The following is a 21,269-nucleotide window of genomic DNA, read 5'->3' on the forward strand; positions in this document are numbered from 1 at the left end:
TGGAGACCTACAGATAATTTTAAAATCCTGTGGTCGACAACACTGTGATATAACCAGTCGCCAGTAGATGGCAATGTTCTATGCATTTTGACGCCGGTTATATCACATGATGTGAATCACAATTTAACAGAGTTTTTGGCTTTGAGAAGCAACCTGGGCCTCTTCTGGCATTTTTACATAAAACAAACACAATAACAAAGTCTATAAACCCAGAGAATATAATCACGGGAGTTCAGGCACAATATACAAAGAGTTTAATGCTGTTTTCCGTGTGGAGCCTGATCAGAGCGTCTCAAATGTTTTTCTTCTGTCGTGAATGTACTGAGATACCCATAATGCACCTGGATACACAATGTCCACACTAAAACCTTCCAAATTAGTGCATTACTTTAAAACTAAAACATATGTCTGATATTTTCATTTTATAAAAGTTCAGATGTGACGTTAATTTAAATAACTTGTCCAAAATTAGTTTGGTTAAAATTTTAACCATAAGTTAAAACTGTATGCCTCTGGATGACTTGGGTGATATTGCCAGTGTGTTAAAATAAATTATTTTTTTTCTTTTCTGTAACCAGTTCTCCTTTGCCTGCAGAGGACAGAAGGGTTTCTTCTAGAAGGAGTTGCTCTGTTTGTAGAGGATAGAACTGCACATCTAATACAATAAGCTATGTCAGCAAAAATGTTAGCAGTCTAAAAACTATCAGAACAAAACTTATCGGAAGATAATTGGTCCAATGATGGTTTTCAAAGTTATCTGAAAAGCTAATGCGATAATAAAAAACATTATCTTCGATGATTAGCGATTAGTGGAACTGTGCTCACCACTGGTGCTGTAAATGTGTGGACTTTTCTGATCCATTTGTAATCAGTGTGTGCGCTGTAAAAACTATTATAATATGATGGAAGACGAAGCAGTAAAAGCAGAAATCAAATCAAATCACAGCCTTTTGTGTCTGATTTAACAAGTGCATGTCAGGCTGCAGAGCCGAGTCTGAACACGGTGTGAAAAAAATATATGATTGTACATTTAATCACAGAAATGACTCCCGTCCCACTTTCTTTAAATTGGCGAGTGCCAGCACTGAACGTTAATTTGTACCTCTGTTACTTTGCACATCCAGACTGCTTTATGTTTTTAATGGAAATACACTGTGATTGGACAGGACATTTTATCTGATGTGCGCGAAAAGTCGTTATACAAAATCTGTTATACGTATACGGTGTTTATTACATGGAAAACACTACAAAACTTTGGGACTTTTTTGTCCAGTGACTACGAATGTCTGGCTTATAGGATGACAGTTTAGGTGAGTTTTACTGTACATGGGACTGAACAATAAATTTACCTCGCAAAGCTTTGACGATGATGTCACTTCCATCCCACACGACTGACTTCATTTTCCCAAATTTTTCTTCTGTTGGGATGTGAAGGGAATCTGTACATCTTGAAGCCCTTGCTGTGTCTATTTGTGCCTCCAAATGCATAGCAACCTGTCATTTTCAGTGAATAAATAAATAAATTAGATGGATTTACATGCAGACAGATTAACAGCGAACACTATTTTGGAACCAAGATGGCACCAGGAGTCACGTGACCTTTTTTTTTTCGACTCGTCATGTCGCCACTCTCTCTATTAAGGCACACGAATGTCATCTATACAAGATGGGATTTTTTTTTCTAACTTCTTAGTTTAAGATGTTTTAAGCCACAACATTATGTATAATTAGGGGCATGATCTCTGCGTGACAAAAGCTGAGTGCAGCGTATCCACTTCTCGTGACTTCGGTAACTCATTGTCCAGTGGCTGTGAGCTGTTGTGGAGGACTGTGTGTCATTGTGAGCATTTTATTACAAACAACTGCAAGAATTTGGCTTGTTGAGTGGGGAAATGTTCTAACAGATCATATAAGACATTCCTGCTGTAATATTCATGTTGAGTGAAACTCTCATCCTATTTAATATTGCAACCACCACACAGTCCCCAAAACTCTGACTTAATAAACACCTGAACTGAGGTTAGCCTGTTAGTTTAGCTGGTTCGGCATCAAAGATACGTGCCTGTTCAGGCTTCTTTCATCACACAACAAAGCCATCCATGCTCCACCTCTTTATCAATTCATGGGTTTTCTTGTGACATAACCAATGTCAGCGCTGCCAAAATGGCAATGCCCAAATATGGGCTTCATATTGGCTGTTCTGGATCTGAATAGAAATCCTATATGTGACATCACACAGGTGTCTCAAAAAATGCACCCAAAAGTATTTTGACTGCACAGAAAAACCAATAAGTATTATCAGACATTTTCTGCATGCCCATGTGGCTGAAGCATGGAATTTTTCTCCCCATTGCACAGTTTTGAGTTCAGTCTTTCCTTTTTGATGTTTTAACCCTTTATCTTTTACACCACATGATCAATGTAACCTCCTCCTCTGAAGTTTCCGAGGAAATAAATCAGTCATCTCCAGTTTTCCGGAAAACCACCTTGCAAATTCAAGTCTCCTTGCCATTTGCTGGGGAGTTAGTTCGCTCTAAGACTGAATTTTGTATGGAAAGAGATGTAAGCCAGCCCTTAGGATGTGTTGCACAGAACTCAACGATTTTTGTTCTCTTAATTAGGGTCAACTGCGGCAATTTTCCTGGAATTTAATGTCTCGCAGAACAAACGTTAGGGTTCCTCAAATGAGAAAAACACCATTATTTCTCAGTAAATCAACTTCCTGGTATTCATATTTCAGAGTACTTTTGGGTACATTTTTTGAGACACCTTATATATACAGTCTATTGTTTACATACATACTGAGAGTGCTGACATTCAGTGTCCCACGGTTTTGACTCACAGGAGGAATCATTTAATAAGAATCAATTCATTTTCAAGGAGGTGAGAAAGTAGCAGGTGATGAGATATGCATGATTGTTCATATTCTTAAACATATATTATAAAAATAGCAAATGCACTGGGTTTCTTCCAATTTAAAAGTCAAATTATGTAAATACATTTTCAAATACATTTTGTAGATCTAAACCCTGATGGGTGACAATAAAAAAGGTTTGACTGTCAAATTGCCATTCATAAACACAGTAACTATAGTGTCCAGCTATGAAAACAATGGGCTAGGAAACAATATGGCTTCTAATCACTAGTTGTTACTGCTGTAGACTATATCAGTGATCACTCAGATGAAACACGGGGCATATCCTCAGTTGAGGACCATATACCATACATTACATTTGGGGGAGGTACCACAATAGGCCATTCACTGGCAGACATACATACATGCATACATCTGACTTATACAAAGATTACTTTTTCTAACAGTGGCCTAAATACTTTTTTGTACTGATGCATTTCAGCAAAGTTATCCATATACAGTGCGTTCACAGCGCTTCACTTTTTCCACATTTTATGTTACAGCCTGATTCCAAAATGGATGAAACCCATTTTTGCCCTCAAAATTCAACTCACAACAATGTCTATGTGAAAAAAGTTTATTTTTTATTTATTTTTTATTTTTTTTAGATTTTAGCAGACTTATAAAAAAAAAAAAAGAAAAGAAATCATATGTACATAAGTATTCACAGCCTTTGTAATGGAGCTCAAAATTGAGCTCAGGTGCACCTTGTTTCCAAAAGATCATTCACCACTTTAGTGAGAGCCGCCTCTGTGGAATATTTTCTGCAGACTGCAGTGGCTCAGAGATTACTCTCAGTAAGATAGTCCACGAGCTGCTGTGAAACCACTTTTCCAGAATTTTAGAGCAAACTGATAGATTTGATATCAGCCGATAGTTTTTCACTACACTGCCTGAAAGTGGCATATTTGTGGTGCTGTTGGCTTGCCATATTGTCATAGTCCTGTGGTGTGCATTTTCTGCTGGACACAGCGTATCTGGCCCGACATGCGTGACATTCAGATTGCCTGCTGCATATCTGACGGTCTGCCGAGGTGCACTGTGTGCGGCCACTGCAGCCCGGCTGTGTGTGCTCAGTCGTGGCTGTCTGGCCCCATGTGTTCATGTCTGTAAATACATATCAGCATGTCATGCAAGTGTCCTCTCCCCCCGCAGGCCACGTGTTGGTGGGGAGCGGAGAGCACGAAACACACGCACACCACTTGTGGTGGGGGGCGCGACATATGTGCACATGTGCGATACACATGCATGCTCAGCCCAGTATCACATTTTTTATGTGCTCCCGTCACAAAATGAGTCAAATTTTTGTGACAGGGTTTTCTTAACTCACTAACCCTACTCCTACCCCCAACCCTAACCATAACCTAACCCTACTCCTTCACCCAACCCTAACCATAACCACCCCGACCCCCGCTTTACTTTTAATTTCATGTAGCCATCACGGAATGAAATAGAATGAATTTGTGCTGCCGTGATGAAAATGAGGCACTTTTCGTAACAATATCACAAACCAATAGATTCATGTATATTTTGTGCTGCTGAATCACTACTTGCCGTGAGACTAGGTTGGCATGCCACGTGTTGCTTTTTGCAACATCACACTCGTGGGGGCATTTAGACAAATTTCACATCCAGCTGAAAAGTGATTGTCTGCTCATTATTTTCATGCTGACAGCTCGAATGACCACACATTTTCTAAGTGTCAAGCGAGCGGTGTTAGATGTTTGTGTATGTCACCTGGAATTTGACCGACACCTCCCGCGAGAGGGATCGAATGGGCTCTCACAGGGCACTCTCTGTCTTTCGGCTGCTGTTATGCGTGAATAGTTATAGCGACAAGTGTATGAGCCCTTGGAGGCAGCTCTGATTTTTCACAAATGGCATGCAATTCCTCCTTCGTGCGCTAGTCGGCTTCAATCGTGCTGTGTGTAAAGTGGCCCTTTATTTTGTATTTTTAATTAATTTGCAAAAGTTTCAAAAAACATTTTTAATTTTGTCATTATGGAGTGTTGTGAGTAGAATTTTGAGGGGGAAAAAAATCCTCCATTTTGGAATAAGGCTGTCACATAGCAAAATGTGGAAAAAGTGAAGCGTTGTGAATACTCTGGATGCACTGTAAATACCAAATAAATTTGGGTCATTGTTTAGAAGACATGTAGCTTTGGTCAGTGTTATCAGTTTGAAAAATCAATGCAGCGGCAGAATTATCTCAGCTTTGTACCACAATGTTGTGCACAGAGCGTACAATATAGGAAGGCATTAATCTGTTTCATTCATCGAAGTAGTCAGCCCACAATCACTTTTTACAGTGTACATACCATCCTCACATTTCTAATAAATCTCTGGATTCTGGTTTTCCAAACATCCTGATCACAACTCAAATCACTGCAACAAATATGATTGATTCAACAATAAATATCCCAGATAAAACCTCAGTTAAAGTTCAAAATTATTTCCCAACATTCATTTTTTACTTAAATGTCTGAAAACTGTTGAATTACATGTAAGCTTTAAATGCCACTAGTTGTTTATAACAGCATTCACTTGCTTTGGTTCGATACTAAAGTGCACCTTTACAAAGCAGGACACCATCTATGAAAAACAGGCCACAAAATGTGGATTAAATGTGGCTTTGTCTGCAGTAACAACAACAACATCAACAACAAATATACTCAATAATCAATAGCAATCATGATGATAATAATAGTGTGTGGGTGTAGAGTTCATCATAATGAACAAAATAACAGGTTTCCACAAAAATACACATTTTTTACACAAACTCTTCACTTTCTCCTTCAAATGTCCTGTTCACTTTCCAGAAACAAAATGATAAATCATATTAGGTACAATCCACAGACAAAAAAAAGTAACCTGACAACTAAATAAATAAAATAAATAGCTTACACCTGCAAGCAGCGCAATACAATCTTCAAAATTCTGTCTTAAAGGGAATTCCTCCAAACTGATTTTTTGGATATTACTTTGAAAATGTTGCCAGTTTCCTCTGAGACAAAGGAATATGAACTCTATGACATCAATGGCATGTTCCTGAGACTTTATTAAATGTCTGCACTGTTTAAAAATAAAGTGCTTAAATTTAAAGGTTGTGGATAAGCTGCTACAAGTCTAATCTGCTTATCGGACTATTGCACAAAACATTTCCACACAATTCTTCACCGTTATGCAGAATAGGGTCTTTCTAGTGGTTGCTTTTTAATCAGGGAAGACAATTTAGAGATGTCATAGGTTTTATATGTTCCTTTATCTTAGAAAATCTGTACAACAACTGATCAAAGGGAACGATAAAACAAGTTGTGGAAATGAACGCAACACAGTAAAAACCTCTGATACATCAGCACAGTTCCACCGTCTTTGCCCCTGAGGTTTTCTTTCGCCATTATGCTGTACACTGGAAGAATCTTGACAAAACTCACTCCATCCCCTGCAAATCAGTCCTGAAAGTGAAGCCATGGCTCTGTATTTCTTTAGTAATTAAAGTTGTACAAAATCATTTCTATAGGGTTTTTGTATGACCAGGTTCATGTAAAGACCATTTGCTTTGAGTGGGCAACAGAGGGATGTGTCTGTGCTTGACCATCACTCATCATAAAATACAAGAGATGGTGGCCTTATGCCCACTAGACCAAGTTTTTGGGAATCAAACAATCTGACAATCAAGCTCAATGTAACTTTGAAACGACAAATATGTTGTGAGGGAGAGGGAGAGAAAGAATTGTCTGCTTTGGGTACATTCATACAAAATCCTTCTACAGTACTTGTGACTGTTTTAGTTTTGGAATGTAACCTCTGTGAAACAATCAAAAGTGGCTTTATTTCTCTAATTTAGAACATTTTGGGGTATCCTAATCCATCATCAATCCAACAAGCACTAAGCATGCAGCAGGTGGTGAGCAGGGGCCTCATGTACAAAACATGCGTATGCACAAAAACCTGGCATACACCCATCTCCACACCCATGTGCAGATGTATCAAAAGTGACTTAAGCGAGGAAATGTGCGGTGCATCAGGAAAAAATCCTGGCTGGCGTACGTACGTTTCTACAGCTATTGTGCCATCTCTGACATGTAAAGGTGACGCAGGGATCCCTTAATAGTGTGAAAACAAGAAGCCATCAGAGTGATGTGCACATCAGAGACACACTGATGAACATTTAATACAACCACATGTTTGCAATTATATGGATGGATATAAAAACATGCGCGTATCATAGGCAAGTAATGCATAAAATGGCACTAAAAGTGGCTGCGTTAGCATTGTTAGAGGACCTTGCAAATGGTGAAATCTGACGTGAGCGTGTATTCGGAGAATGCGAGGATTTACTTCCAAATGAGGATAAATGGCTCATAAATTGATTTTGATTACGAAGACTGCTGTGACTGGAGTTGCGCACAGAACTGTGGTCGGCCCAGAGCACAATACGATGTGGACCCAGGGGTTGTCTGTGCCCACACGTGATGACCTCACTGGGCTCCTACGCATCAGGGGCATTCCAGCGTGAGCTGGCTGATCGGTCAGGTGTGTACCAGTCAACCTTGCGCCGAGCTGCAATCATCCAAATGTCAGGTACATTCCAACATTACAGCACATTTTTCAGCGAGAGCCGGTTTCTCAAATGTAATCGGAGCTGTTAACTGCACACATATTGCTACAAAGGCGCCATCACATGATGAATTTGTTTCTGTTAATAGGAAACATTTTCATTCCATCAATGCACATTAGGCTGCACAGTGCGCGGTTGGGGTGTGTGTGTGTGTGTGCTTGTGTTTAAATAGTTTATTCATGGAATTGTTCTGAATGAAAACCAGAGCGGGCACATTTGGGCATGTGCACATTGATATATGTTATTATTATTATTAATGTCTTTCTTTTATTTTTGCTTGATGGTGAGTGGCAGAGCTTCTTAACAGGCTTCCTATGTTCAGTATTTGTCAATAAACGCTTCTCGTCAGTGTGTGCGCAGTGTGTGCGGTCTCACACACACACACGCTCCGTAGCTTCCACAAACATTTTTCCAGTTTCATGATTAATCCGTTTAACAGAGTACCGAATAAACTGTCCCTGCATGTCTCTAATTTCCAGTCATCTGTAGTATAGTTTCTTTCCTGTGTTCATGTTGTATGATGTGACGTCATGGGGAATCCCTGCTCCAAGGGCCTATTTACATGAAACTACATATTTAAATGGGGCGTGGCCAGGGAGGAGTTTGGTTCCACACTCAATTCCATGTTCAGTGGGATGTAGAAACGGAACGTGCGTGAATTCATGCCTACGCACACGTTCATATATCTGAATACATTTGTGCTTAAGTCAAATTCAGGGTTTTTGGCGTACGCCAACTTTTAGTAGAAAGTCCATGCAAGTCTTTGTACATGAGGCCCCAGGTCTGCTGGATATTGCATAACCAAAATAAAGTGTTTTTTTAATTGACTGAGCCACAAAGTTCACCAGAGTTGAATGGTTTTATCCTGCATGCCCTTTTGAGTTGGTGACTTACAAGATGATAGTACTTATTGTATTTACTAGTTGGAAGTGATGGACTCATTTATCGTTCTGTTCACTCACTGCATTTTTACAGGACATATGATTGGCTTTTTAAGCTAAAGAATAAGATATTACAAATACAAGAAAAACTATAACCCATTACCTTGCAAAGCACAGTGACATTAAATACTTCAACATACTCATGTTCTATAATGCACAGGGACATAAAGATTGTTTATTGAACATGTTCTTGGGTATAGAGGAGATCAGACCATTTGTGGACAGTAGACCTGATGCCCCTTAGTGAAGTGTTACTCTACATAGGTGTGCATTTGTGGTATCATGGATCACAAGTCACGGATTTTAAGTCAATGATGGGATCATTTATCAGATCAGGAAAGAAAAAAAAATCCTATATTGCTTCCCATTTTTAAAAAGAACTTAAGGAGCAATGAAAACAAGGCACTTTTGTCTGTAGTCCTTAATGGCAATAAGGTGTCCCATGTTAATGTAATATTTTTAAAATCCTTATTTGTTAAAGTAAAAAAAAAGAGAAAAAATCAGCAACAAAAGGACTAAAAATAATCTAAGTTTATAATTTTAAATTATTTTTTTAAAAAGATGAGGATGTCTGCATTGTCTGGTGAGAGGGCAACGTTAATATCTTTATACCCATTTTGGGAAAAACACATTCATCCTACCCACTGATCTGAATTCATTCAAATCAGTGGTCCTGCCTAGCAGATGCACAGAAAGTCGGGAAAGCTCATTATTTTCCAGAGCTCTGGACTTTCTAACAGCTCAGTTGCACACACACACTTTGGGCAAAATGCTCAGCTCAGTGGGTTCAAGAAGACTGTACCCAGGTTTGCTTCACACCTGGGCTTTTCTGTGCAGAATTTGCATGTTCTCCCCGTGTTCATATGGGTTCCCTCTGGGTCCTCTGGCTTACTACCACTCCCAAAAACATGCAGATTAAGTGGACTGGAAACTTTAACATTGCCCACAAGTGTGAGTGAGAGTGTGAATATGTTTACCTCAACTGACTACATTCTGAAACACTATGACAGCCTTGGAAATGTATGCTCAGTGTTGTCTATATGTCGTGTTGATTGTTGTTCTGTTACTGATATTATTTGCATTTTATGTCCCAGTGATGTCTCATATCAAGTTTATATTTAGTTGTATGTCTAATTTAGCCTCTGTTACTGCACATTTGGAGTTTGGGGAAAACGCAGTTTCAGTCTTCTGTGTAATGTACTGTTGCATGGCTTGATTGACAATAAAGTTCACTTTGACTTTGTTATCAGTCACAGGCATCTTGTCCAGGGTGTACCCCCTTTCTTGCTCAATGACTGCTGGGATAGGCTCCAGCACCCACATGACCCTTAATTGGAGTAAGGGGTTGAAGACCCCCCTGTGACCCTTAATTAGAATTGGCAGGTATACAAAATGACAAACCCACTGAATTATTCTCAGTCATTTCATCAAGTTTGGTACAAATCAGACAAAACTATTCAAGTTGTTTTCTTCACACACAGACGGACAGGGACACAGAGCTGAAAATGACACATCTATGTGTGCGACTGCTATGGCGGGTGTTATGAGGAATGGTCCTTTTCAGACAATCCTGATAATTGTCTATCCACCCACTCAAACCAAATGTTATTAATCATCAGCAGAGTCACTGACAGATGTCTGATAGCAACAGTGAAGACGTCAAACTAATTATATCTGAAAGACAAGTATAAAGTTGTGTTCATATGATTATTTGACTCTACAACTGAGAGAAAAAAAGAACTTGCGACTTTGAGTTTGAGACTGCTGTTCTAGCCTTTCATTTACGTAATGATTAAGGGACAGTGTGTGAGTGATGTTGTATATCTGTGTAACAGAACTCCGTACAAGATTATATGCAGAAACATTATTCAGTCTCTGTTTTCAAGATCTCATCTCACAGCAATTCTTCTCTCTGATGCAACTTCACTAAAATGGATGCAAACCTCTTCACAATCCTGTGGGATTGGTCACAAACAATGAATAAACACTGAACTGGGTGAGTTCAAAGGTGAGTTCTTCAAAATGTTTCTGAAAAAATAAAATGGGAGAATCGAGGAAGAAATTCCATCATTTTGCCTGTCTTTTATTCAATCGCTGGCAACTGATTTACTCCCTTACATAAAAAGTATACTTAAAGATTTTATTAACTAAATCTTAGTAAACTTCATATTCTGCTTGTAAGTGTACTATTTCAATCATTCTTTTGGCCCATCTTTCTGTTTATAAACGTATACTGTGAAGTATACCATATTTTGGCGTATCTCTCCTATTAGTAAAAAAAGAAACTAAAACAAAAAACTCACCTTATAATCTAGAACATATAGTACTTTAAATGTAAGAGCAGTAAACTTTGAGTCCACAACTAATTTTAGTGCATACTTCAATTATAGATCAGAGTTATATAATATACTGCACACTTTCATTTATAAAGTTACACTACACATTTTCTGCTAGTCATAAGCCCACCTCTCTAACCACTAGACTATCAACTTCAGTAAGTATGACATTTAGATAGACGAAAAGAATATAATGTTATCATTACAAATATTAGGGCCCCTTCACGCATAACACGACTGAAGCCAACTAGCACACGGAGGAATTTCATGCCATTCATGAAAAATCGGAGCCGCCTCAAACACCTCTCGTCACAACATTGACGCACACAAGGGGCCAATGCCCTGTGCATGCTCATTCAATCCCCCTCTCGGCAGGTATCGGCCAAATTCCAGGTGTTAGACATGAACATCTACAACCCCAATTCCAATGAAGTTGGGACATTGTGTAAAATGTAAATAAAAATAGAATACAATGATTTGCAAATCCTCTTCAACCATTGTCCATTTCAAATGAGCTCAGGCCCAGAGAAGGTGGCGGCATTTCTGGATGTTGTTGATGTATGGCTTTCGCTTTGCATGGTAGAGTTTTAACTTGCACTTGTAGATGTAGCGACAAACTGTGTTAACTAAAAATGGTTTTCTGAAGTGTTCCTGAGCCCACGCGGTAAGATCCTTTACACAATCATGTTGGTTTTTAATACAGTGCTGCCTGAAGGATCGAGGGTCACGGGCATTCAATGTTGGTATTCGGCCTTGCCGCTTACATGTAGAAAGTTCTCCAGATTCTCTTAATCTTCTGATTATATTATGGACTGTAGATGATGGAATCCCTAAATTCCTTGCAATTGAACATTGAAAAACATTGTTATTAAACTGTTGGACTATTTTTGCATGCAGTTGTTCACAAAGTGGTGATCCTCACCCCATCTTTGCTTGTGAATGGCTGAGGCTTTTGGGGATGCTCCTTTAATACCCAATCATGACACTCATTTGTTTCCAGTTAGGTGTTCTTTAAGCATTCATCAACTTTCCCAGTCTTTTGTTGCCCTGTCCCAACTTTTTTGAAATGTGTTGTAGGCATCCATTTACAAAATGAGCAATTATTTGCACAAAAACAACAAAGTCCATCAGTTTGAACATTAAATATCTTGTCTTTGTGGTGTATTCAATTGAACATAGATTGAAGAGGATTTGCAAATCATTGTATTTGTGTTTTTATTTACATTTTACACAATGTCCCAACTTCATTGGAATTGGGGTTGTAACACCGCTCGCTGCACAATTAGGAAAGGTGGGGCTAGTCATGCACCTGGTATAATAGTAGACAGCAGGCAACCACATTCGACATGTCTGTGAAAAGTGTCTCAGTGCAACACGAAAGTGGCATCACCTAGCAACATACATGGGTGTGACTGAGTTGACCCCCCCCCCCCCCACACACACACACAAATGGTTTGTGGAGTGTGTCCCCCCCCCACCACCAACACACACATACCATGAATCGAACATTGTCAGCTGTGGCTGAAGGTCCTGGAGTCCGGTGCTGGACCAGCTGATCGTTGTGTGCTGCACGTCAGCTGGAGAACATGCAGTGTACATGTGAGTGGGCGCTCACACTATCATGAGGACCGGCCAGTGTCTGAGCGCACGGCACGCTGTGAAGCCGCCCAGCTGGCTGATTTCACTTCCACCATGTAAAGTGTAGTTTCATGACAGACAAAAAGAGTGGAAATTAAATCAAACACATAAGGGTGACAAAGGCGTGAACTCATTCTTGTGCGATCGCTTTGCTGTGGACATACAGCGCATGTCAGCTGACCACCGACTGACAGCTGGACGTGACCATGCATGCAAAGTGTTACATTACAACACAGACATCAGACAGATGCAGGGCAAACATAATAATACATACATGAAATTAAAATCTCAGAACAAAGCATCAAAGAGAGCCTTTTTTTTCTATGTGGTCTGCCGAGGTCCGCCCACAGAGGTGGGCATGTCCCCCTGTGATGTGGAGCTGTTCAAATATCTGTGCTCGCAAGTCACAGTTCAGGAACACTTGTAGTGGCTTGTAGGATATGAAGTCACATAACTACAGCGTGAAGCGCGCAACATGCTGTCCTCGCGTGGAAATAAATTATAACATACTGCTTCAGCTGACTGTCACGTCAGCACACTTTAAAGTTGCTGAATATCGTGCCATGCAGAGAATCACCCCATGGGACACCCCTGCGAGGTGCGTGTCACTGCGGGATTTCCCCACATTGTAATAATTAAAACACAGATCACATTTGCAGCGGATCACTGCTGATGTGTTCATGAGAGCCCGGCTCGTCATGAGACAGGAGCCGGCCGGCTCAAGTGCATCAGGTAATTCATGTAAAACATGCAAGAGAGAACAGTAATCCACGTCATTTCATTACTTCCTTCTGTACGTCTAGGTGGAGGCTAAATCCCCTTTTTATAACAGGAATTAAGTATTAGAAATTGGGGTGTTTTTAAAATATTTTTCCTCAACTGCTGTGTGCGCGACTTTCCATGTGCTCGCATTGTGGTCATGCATGCGAACACGAGCATGCACGAAACTGTCACCACGGTTTTGTGTACGCCTGTCCGAACATATGTTCCTCATGACAGCAGGTGGAATGTTTCGTAGTTCCCCATTTCGTTTTTGGTTTGCGAACTGTCTTCCGGTTTCTGCGTCTTTCGTGTTATGTGTGAAGGGGCCCTTAGCCAAGTATATTTGAACTGTCCTGTATAACTGTTACTACACACCAAGTAAACAGATTTTTCTGTGTTTTTCTCAGTACATGCAGGCATAATTCAGTAACAGAAAGTACAAGTATCAGGCAAATATACTTAAATTTAAACTTTTGTGTAAACTTGTCAATATAAGCTAAGTGTAATTGAAGTATTATCCATTAAGTTTATTTCTGATAAGTACATAAGTAAACTGAAGTACACATGCTTAGTTTGAGTTTAAAAGTAGTAAATTTGTTGTAAACTTGGATACACATCTTTTATGTAAGCTGCTTTAATGAAGAAAACAACATTGAATTGTGTTTTGTGCAGGAAGATGACAAAGATGTGTTCAGTGATCCTCTGTGGAACTGTGCTGGTAAGAGGTAACATTAAACAGCATGGGAGTGCAACTTTAAATTCTGGCCACACTATTTCCCAGCGGCACATTGACACATTTCTCAAGCTTGAATTAATACACTGCAAAAAGGCATTATCTCACCAAGTATGTTTGTATAATTTTTAGTTAAAATATCTAAGCTACACTTAATACAGTATGAGACATACTCACCCTTGTCATTTGTCAAATGAACTCTTTGAAACATTTTTTTTGGAGTAATAACCAAGATAAAACACACATTTTTATTTTATTTTATTCTATTTTATTTTTACCATAAGATTTTTAAGTTGCTGTCATTTGTAAGACATTTCCTGATACAAGGAAACTAAAACACAAAAGTTTTATTAAATAAATTCAAAATCTTATTTCAACAAATCTTATGTGAATTTTCACTTGTTCCACTGGCATTTTAAAAAACTTGTTACAAATTAAATACACCTTGTCTTCATGTTAAAAAAATCTGCCAATTAACAAATGAAAACTCATTTAAGATTTCTTTAAATAAGGTCTTGAAATGAGCTGAGAACACTTTGAAGTTTATTTTTACATAGTAGTGGGAACTACTGCAGCTTTTACAAATATAACAGCAGCTTAAAAATCCCACAGTGAGTGAAAAAATCTTATGTCTCAGATACAACTCAAAATAAGATGTGTCCAAGACTCTAAGATTTTAAAAATGTATTATTGAAAAACACATTTTTACATCTTAAAAAAATGTAATTAATTAAGTGTGTCTTGTATTAAGTGTACATTAGATATTTTCACTTAGACAAATACACGGTAAGATTTTGTATTTTTACAATGCAGAATGGCAGATATTGGGACATATGTCTTGTTGATGTATCCAGCCGTGTGCTGTAATTGTCAAATTTTTCAAGGTTTGACTATAAATAATGTGATCACTCTGTGTTTGATCATCATATCATCTCACACAGCATGTTTGTACAATAATTATTCTCCAACGTGTATTAGATGCATCTCTGAGGTACTCAGTGCATACTACAGCATATCATCCTGACTGTAGCTTCAAGAATCGAAATTCTCAGGACTTAGGCAAAATCAAATCTATTTTGTAACTTGCACTGTGAATGGGTTTTATCATTACCATATGGGCAAAACCATTTTTCCTGAACATTATGCTTCTTCTGCAGTGTGTTGAAGCAAAAGTACCACACTATGTTCTGTAGACTGAAAGACAACGATAAAAACAAATGCAAACATAAAAAGCCTGATACCAGAACATATACCACATGCTTAAAAAGGTTGAAACAAACCCATTCATCTCTTCTTGCCAGTGTTTGCATATTGTATTGTACACAGAATAATGGTGCAATCGGTTAGTCATTGTAAACTGGCAAACCTATAGACTTACATATAACACGACATACTCGTATGTGCAAAGTTGTAGCATTCTGGGTACTTGCTCAGGTGAAAAAGTAAGGACCAATGAAATCTGAGGTAGCAAATTTGAATAGAAATGAGATTACCCCCCCGACATGCAATGGGATTACATAAAAAAAAAATTGACAGTAAGCCATTATCTTTCTTTCTCACTTGATGATCATTTTCCTTTCTTCCCTAACACAAAAGGTTAAAGACCATTGCAATTAGTAGTGAACAAAAAAATAGGTCTGATCAAAGTATGACATTTTGTCCTCCTTAATTAAAGTGTTTGCTGAGTTTAATTCCATTTCCTTGCAGTAAAGTTTGCCAGTTTACCTGTTCAAGACACCACCTAAGCATGCCATATGTTCTTCACTAACTAGCAAATTTATACTACATCTATGATAGGACAGCTGATATGTTCAGTGTGTAATTCATGGCTTTTAACCCTCCAGTTCCCACCCCTGAGGTGCAAAGCAGCCAATCCAGTGTGCTCTCTGCCTCTTTGGGCAAGACATTGGAGGAAGAAACCAGTGAGAGAATGGGGCAACACATTCCCTGTTAGGCCAGCTAACACTACAATACCAACCATTTTGTGAGTTTTATAGGAAGCGCCACGGACATGTAGAACAGAATAATTATTATATCACTTTTCAGTGCAAGACGTAAATGGCTACTTATTTTGTTGTGATTCATTCTGGGTTTCTCAGCCATCCAACATTGGATACAGCAGTAAAGGGATTCGTCTAAAGGACAGCAGTTGTTTGTGTCCACATATAGTGTGTCGATATCAAGACTGGTCTTGATCACGGACTGTGTTCGTTAAGAGACAGAAGCGAGCCCTACCCTGACTGTGGTTTTGGTTCAAGGTGATCCCACAGTGGAGTCCACAGTGCACCAGATGCTTTGTGAGGAGAAGGAGCATGTACTTGTGTTAAAGAGAACTTGATAAAAACCTGTGTTTCTTTCTTGACATTGATCCGGCTTTACTATTTCTGAGCTGTGGGCTTATATATAAAGTCAAAGGTTGTATTTCAGGAGTGACGACAAGCAACTGTATGAAAGGATTTGGGTTGCCATCTCCAAAGCGCCACAAAGACTGGTGGAAAATGAAGAAACTTCAAAGCAACCTCTGTTGCCATTTTTCCCTTTCTTCTCCTTCATTACCACTTCTTTAGCTCCCTCCTGGGTCAGAACTGTGTCGCTGTGGTGTCCGTGAATCCAGAGGTGTCTGAGGTTCCTGCAGAGAAAGCCTCCGTTGGCTTTCAGAATCCAGGGCTATAACACCTGTTCCAACTACTGGCCCTACTTCAGCCCCCAAACATGCCCCTGAGCCAAAGTCTAATCCTGCCATAGACTGAGACACTATAACTGCTCCTCTCCCCAACTGCAAACCTACACCTGAACCTAACCCCAGTCTTGATTGTGACATGACTCCAGTCCCCAGGCCCAAATCAAGCTCCAACTGCTGCCCCAGGCTGTCCGGACCAGAGGGGGTGAGCTCACCCTGGCTGGTACTGATCAGAGGTGAGTCCTGCAAAGGGGACTGAAGCGTGTCTATAGGCTTTACTGGGGCTTCCTCAATTTCATGGGTATGCAAGATCTGAAAACAAAGACACAGTGGTGATCAGTGGAACGGCGTTTCTTTGAATTGTGCTTGCTTCCATGAATATGTTTCAAAGAAACTTGTTTTGAAGTGGTAGCAATATCAGTGCAAATGCTACTTATCTTTCAGACACCTATAACAAATTCAATCATCAAACAAGTAGGTATCTTAGGATACATGCTGATTTTTGCTTCCAGGTGCATCCTGACATTAGAATGGCTCCATTAACAGTATGCATTTATCAAACTGATTGATATCAAATTTTTTTACATTCTGTTTCATCCAGCCCTTGATCTTCATATATAAATAAAATTGTAGAACAACCAGATGATTATCAATCAGAGGTTTGTGAACACCCGTCTCATAGTTTTCATCAGCATATTTGTCCACAAGAAATGAAAACCAGAAATGGATGCACTGTGAAAATAATCAAAAGTCTTTATGTTTTCTCAACATGTCTTATTTGAAAGTTTTCTCCTCAAAATTTCCACAGTGTATTTTACTTATGGGATGTCAGATATATATGTCACAATCTTCAAAGCTTTGCAAGGATGCATGTATCCTGTGCTATGTAACAGATTGTCTTTTAGTGAAGTGAACAAATAGTGGCTTAATTCCTATTGTAGATTCACCTGTGATAAAGAGGTCAGCGTATCCGTCTCCAGAGGTGTAACAGGCTGAACCAGTCTCTCTCCGGGACCTGGTCCTGGTCCAGGACCAGGGTAAGGTGCAGGCTGTGGATGAAACAAAATCCTTTTGTCAAGACAAACACTGTTTCCTTCATTATTTTTGATTGATGGGTCATTTTGAGCTGGGTTTTTTTTTTTTTTTTTTGCAAAAATGAAACATCTGTAAGGGCCTCTTCACACCTAGTACGAATAAGTACAAATCAGGGTGAATCACGGCAGAACAGCTTGTATGTGTCATGCTTCTCTCCTGTTTGGGTTCCTGTCCTCGTCCCCTTTTCTTTTCCTTCAGTTTAACTCATTCTTGACTTTGTTTTCACTTTTTTGCTGCTTGACTGTTTTCATTCTTTTCTGGTTCTGATTATTCATGTTCATGTAGTGTTCTGTTTCCCGGGTTTTGGTTCTTTATTGTATTCTTGGTTCTCATGTATTGTATTTTCGGTTTAGTCATTTATTGCTTTTCTTTCGGTATTCTTGAGTCACTAGTATCATTCTTGGTTATCTTTTATTTTATTAGTGATGTATGTATTGGTTTAGCTTTTCACATTCTTTACATTATGCATTGGTCTCAGGTTTTGCTTATTATTTTTCTTTGTTTCATATCTGATTAGGTTCTGTTTGTGATTTATTGTATACTCTTTTTTAGTTATTTTGTATTGTCATTGTATTCATTTCTATACTTTATTTAGTGTCAGTTCTGCTCCAGTTTTGTTTATTATTATTGATCTCCTGGTTTTCCACTTTGATTAGTCACATTATCTCCTAGTTTTTTCCGCTTTTGTTTTGCTCACTTTTATTATTGTCTGCCTTAAGCACGTCTCATTTTCCTCCATTAATTTTCCAGTCACTTTTGGTTTGTCTGCATTGTGTCTTCTTCCTTCACTCTCTTGCACCTGTTCCTCATCTGTCAGCCACGCCCCCCTTTCCAGATCCTTTGTCCTCATGTGCACCTTGTTTTCCCGTCACCGCCTTCCTTATTTAAACTGCGTCTGTTCACTCCCTCACTGCTCGTTTGTTGATGATGTTCATCACTTACCAGCACTTTGTCTCGTCCTGTTTTTGCTCTAGCTGTGTTTTGATTCTGCTCTGTGTACCAGATTCTGTTTTTGCCTCAGCTCTGAAAACCCAGTTTGCTTGTGTATTGACCCTGCTTGTTTTTGACCACGTCCTCTGTCTCGCCTCTGCTTGGTACTTTTGCTCCGCGGACTGCCTTCCTGTTACCGAACCCCTGCCTGTAATAAAGACCATCCTTTTTACTCATACATCCAGTTTGAGAGCCTGCATTTGTGTCCAGCCTCTGTCTGTGCCTCGCCTTCGCTCAGCGTGACAGTATGAGAGAATCACAAAAACACTGAGCCGATAGGCAGGCGTGAACGATGCTGCTGCGACACTTTTGTGTACACGGGAACACAGTGCAAGCAGGTGCTGTGAAAATAACAACAAAAATACAACAACAACAAAAAAACATAGCCACAGGATTTGAAGCTGCAATTTCCAAAAGCTCTGATTTCCAGCCAGAAACGTTACCACTGAGCTACCATCGCTCTCTTGTAAAAAGATACAGGAAAATGCCTGATATCAAGCTCACTCCCTTTACCAGTAATACTGCCAAAATTCAAAGTCCCGACTCTTACTTCCACTTTTCTAGTTTTCCTCTTCTCCTGCTGTCTCTGGACGCGTTATCTTCCTGTTCTTCTTCAGCCACCAATAGCCCAATTTCAGCTGGCAATGTGTTGAACAATGGCACTGGTGGTGGTCATTGTTAACCCGGGCCTCGATTGATCCAGTATGGAAATTCTATTTGTGCTCTGCATCTTTGTTGTTGGTTTACATTGGCTGCTCTATCTGACACAACCCTGCTAATTTATCCCAGCTTAGGACTGGCACTCAGAATATACTGGCGGCACACCCAGTGTGGATGAATTATTATATATGTACAGCGGGTAAAATAAGTGTTGAACACTTCACCATTTTTCTCAGGAATTATAGTTCCTACTGACATGAAATTTTCACCAGATGTTGGTAACAACTCACATCACACACACATATGTAAAGAAACCAAAACATAAGTACAGAAATGAAGTTATGTTTAATAAAATGGAATGATACTGGGGAAAAAAGTATTGAGCATGCTTACTGAAATGTATTTAATACTTTGTACAAAAGCCTTTGTTGGTAATGACAACTTCAACATGCCTCCTGCATAGAGAAAATAATGCATTGGTCAGGTGTGATTTTGGCCCATTCTTCCACACAAACACTCTTCAAATATTTAAGGTTCCACTCTGGTCTTTAGTTCTTTCCATAGATTTTCTGTTGGATTCAAGTCAGGTGTTTGGCTGGGCCATTCTATCAGCTTTACTTTAATTCTCTGAAACCAATTAAGAGTTTCGTTGATTGTGTGTTTGGGGTTATTGTCTTGCTGAAATGTCCACCCTTGTTTCATCTTTAGATTTTTCTAAAGAATGTCTTTGTACATTTTTCCATTCATCCTTCCTTCAATTATATGAAATTTGTGAGTGCTGTATGCTGGAAAATAGCCCCACACCATGATGTTCCCACCTCCGAATTTCCCTGTTGGTATGGTGTTTTTGGGGTGATGTGCAGTGCCATTTATGGTGTGTATTATGGCATTCTAAGAGTTTCATTTTGGTCTCATCTGACCAGAATATATTCTCAGAGTACTTCACAGGCTTTTCTAAATGTTGTGCAGCAAACTTTAAATGAGCTTCCACATGCTTCTTCTTCAGCAATGGAGTCTTGCGTGGTGAGCCTTGGTGGTTGAGTGCATTACTTATTGTTTTCTTTTAAACAATGGTACCTGCTAATTCCATGTCTTTCTTTTTTTTTTAACTTTATTTTTATTGAGTTTAGAAAATTTTACACCATGTACATTAGAGATGCAAAGTATTCCGCATTCGCAGACATTCACCTATGTACATGTACATGATATAATAGTATACAATAGAAATGAAGCAGAATTAAGAACACAAAAACAAAAATAAAGCTATGGGCCTCCATCTCTCTGTGAAAAGTTCTCTCTGCAATCTTAAGGAGTATGTGATCGCCTCCATCTGATAGATCTCTCTAACTTTCTCAATCCAAACAGTATAAGTAGGTGGATCTGGACTCAACCATTTGATAGTAATACATTTAAGTGCAGCAGTCAGTAAAATTCTGAAAAGATATTTTCTACTATTTCCTCCAAAGCCATCTGGAACTGCCCCTAAAACGGCAAGCTGTGGTTCTTTTACAAATGGTTGCTGAAATATGGTATTGAGTGTGGTAAATATATCATTATTCCATGTCTTTCTGAAGTAGTCCTTAGCTTTTCGACAACTCTTCTCATAATTATTTTCACTCCTCTGTCAGAAATCTTGTGAGGAGCGCCTAGTCATGGCCGGTTTATGGTGAAATGATGTTCTTTCCATTTTCAGATTATGGCCCCACAGTGCTCACTGTAACATTCAGAAGTGTAGAAATCCTTCTGTAACCAATGCCATCAGTATGTTTTGCAGCAATAAGGTTGCAAAGGTCTTGAGAGCGTTTTTTTGCTTTTACCCATCATGAGATGTTTGTTGTGTGACACCTTGGTAATGAAACACTATTTTATAGGCCAGCAATTGTGACTGAATGAGCTGAT

At 39.2% G+C, this 21,269-nt stretch overlaps 1 protein-coding gene and 1 long non-coding RNA gene across 2 annotated transcripts in view; both read right to left on the bottom strand.

The window, feature by feature from the left end:
- LOC117512191 overlaps positions 1 to 14,132 on the bottom strand; it is a 19,125-nt gene extending 4,993 nt beyond the window's left edge. The window contains exons 1-2 of the long non-coding RNA XR_004561237.1: positions 14,123 to 14,132; positions 6,510 to 6,514 (exon numbers count right to left, since the gene is read on the bottom strand). This is a non-coding gene — a long non-coding RNA (uncharacterized LOC117512191). The remainder of the gene's footprint in view (positions 1 to 6,509; positions 6,515 to 14,122) is intronic.
- Positions 14,133 to 16,191: 2,059 nt separating this feature from the next.
- Positions 16,192 to 21,269, bottom strand: part of kcnh2b (potassium voltage-gated channel, subfamily H (eag-related), member 2b) — a 1,340,040-nt gene continuing 1,334,962 nt past the window's right edge. Inside the window, exons 21-22 of the mRNA XM_034172191.1 lie at positions 17,573 to 17,674; positions 16,192 to 16,937 (exon numbers count right to left, since the gene is read on the bottom strand). Of these exons, the coding sequence (XP_034028082.1) occupies positions 16,509 to 16,937; positions 17,573 to 17,674 (531 nt within the window). The 3' untranslated portion in view covers positions 16,192 to 16,508. The remainder of the gene's footprint in view (positions 16,938 to 17,572; positions 17,675 to 21,269) is intronic.

The sequence above is a fragment of the Thalassophryne amazonica genome, chromosome 1 (genome assembly GCF_902500255.1).
Source record: "Thalassophryne amazonica chromosome 1, fThaAma1.1, whole genome shotgun sequence".
NCBI lineage: Eukaryota > Metazoa > Chordata > Actinopteri > Batrachoidiformes > Batrachoididae > Thalassophryne > Thalassophryne amazonica.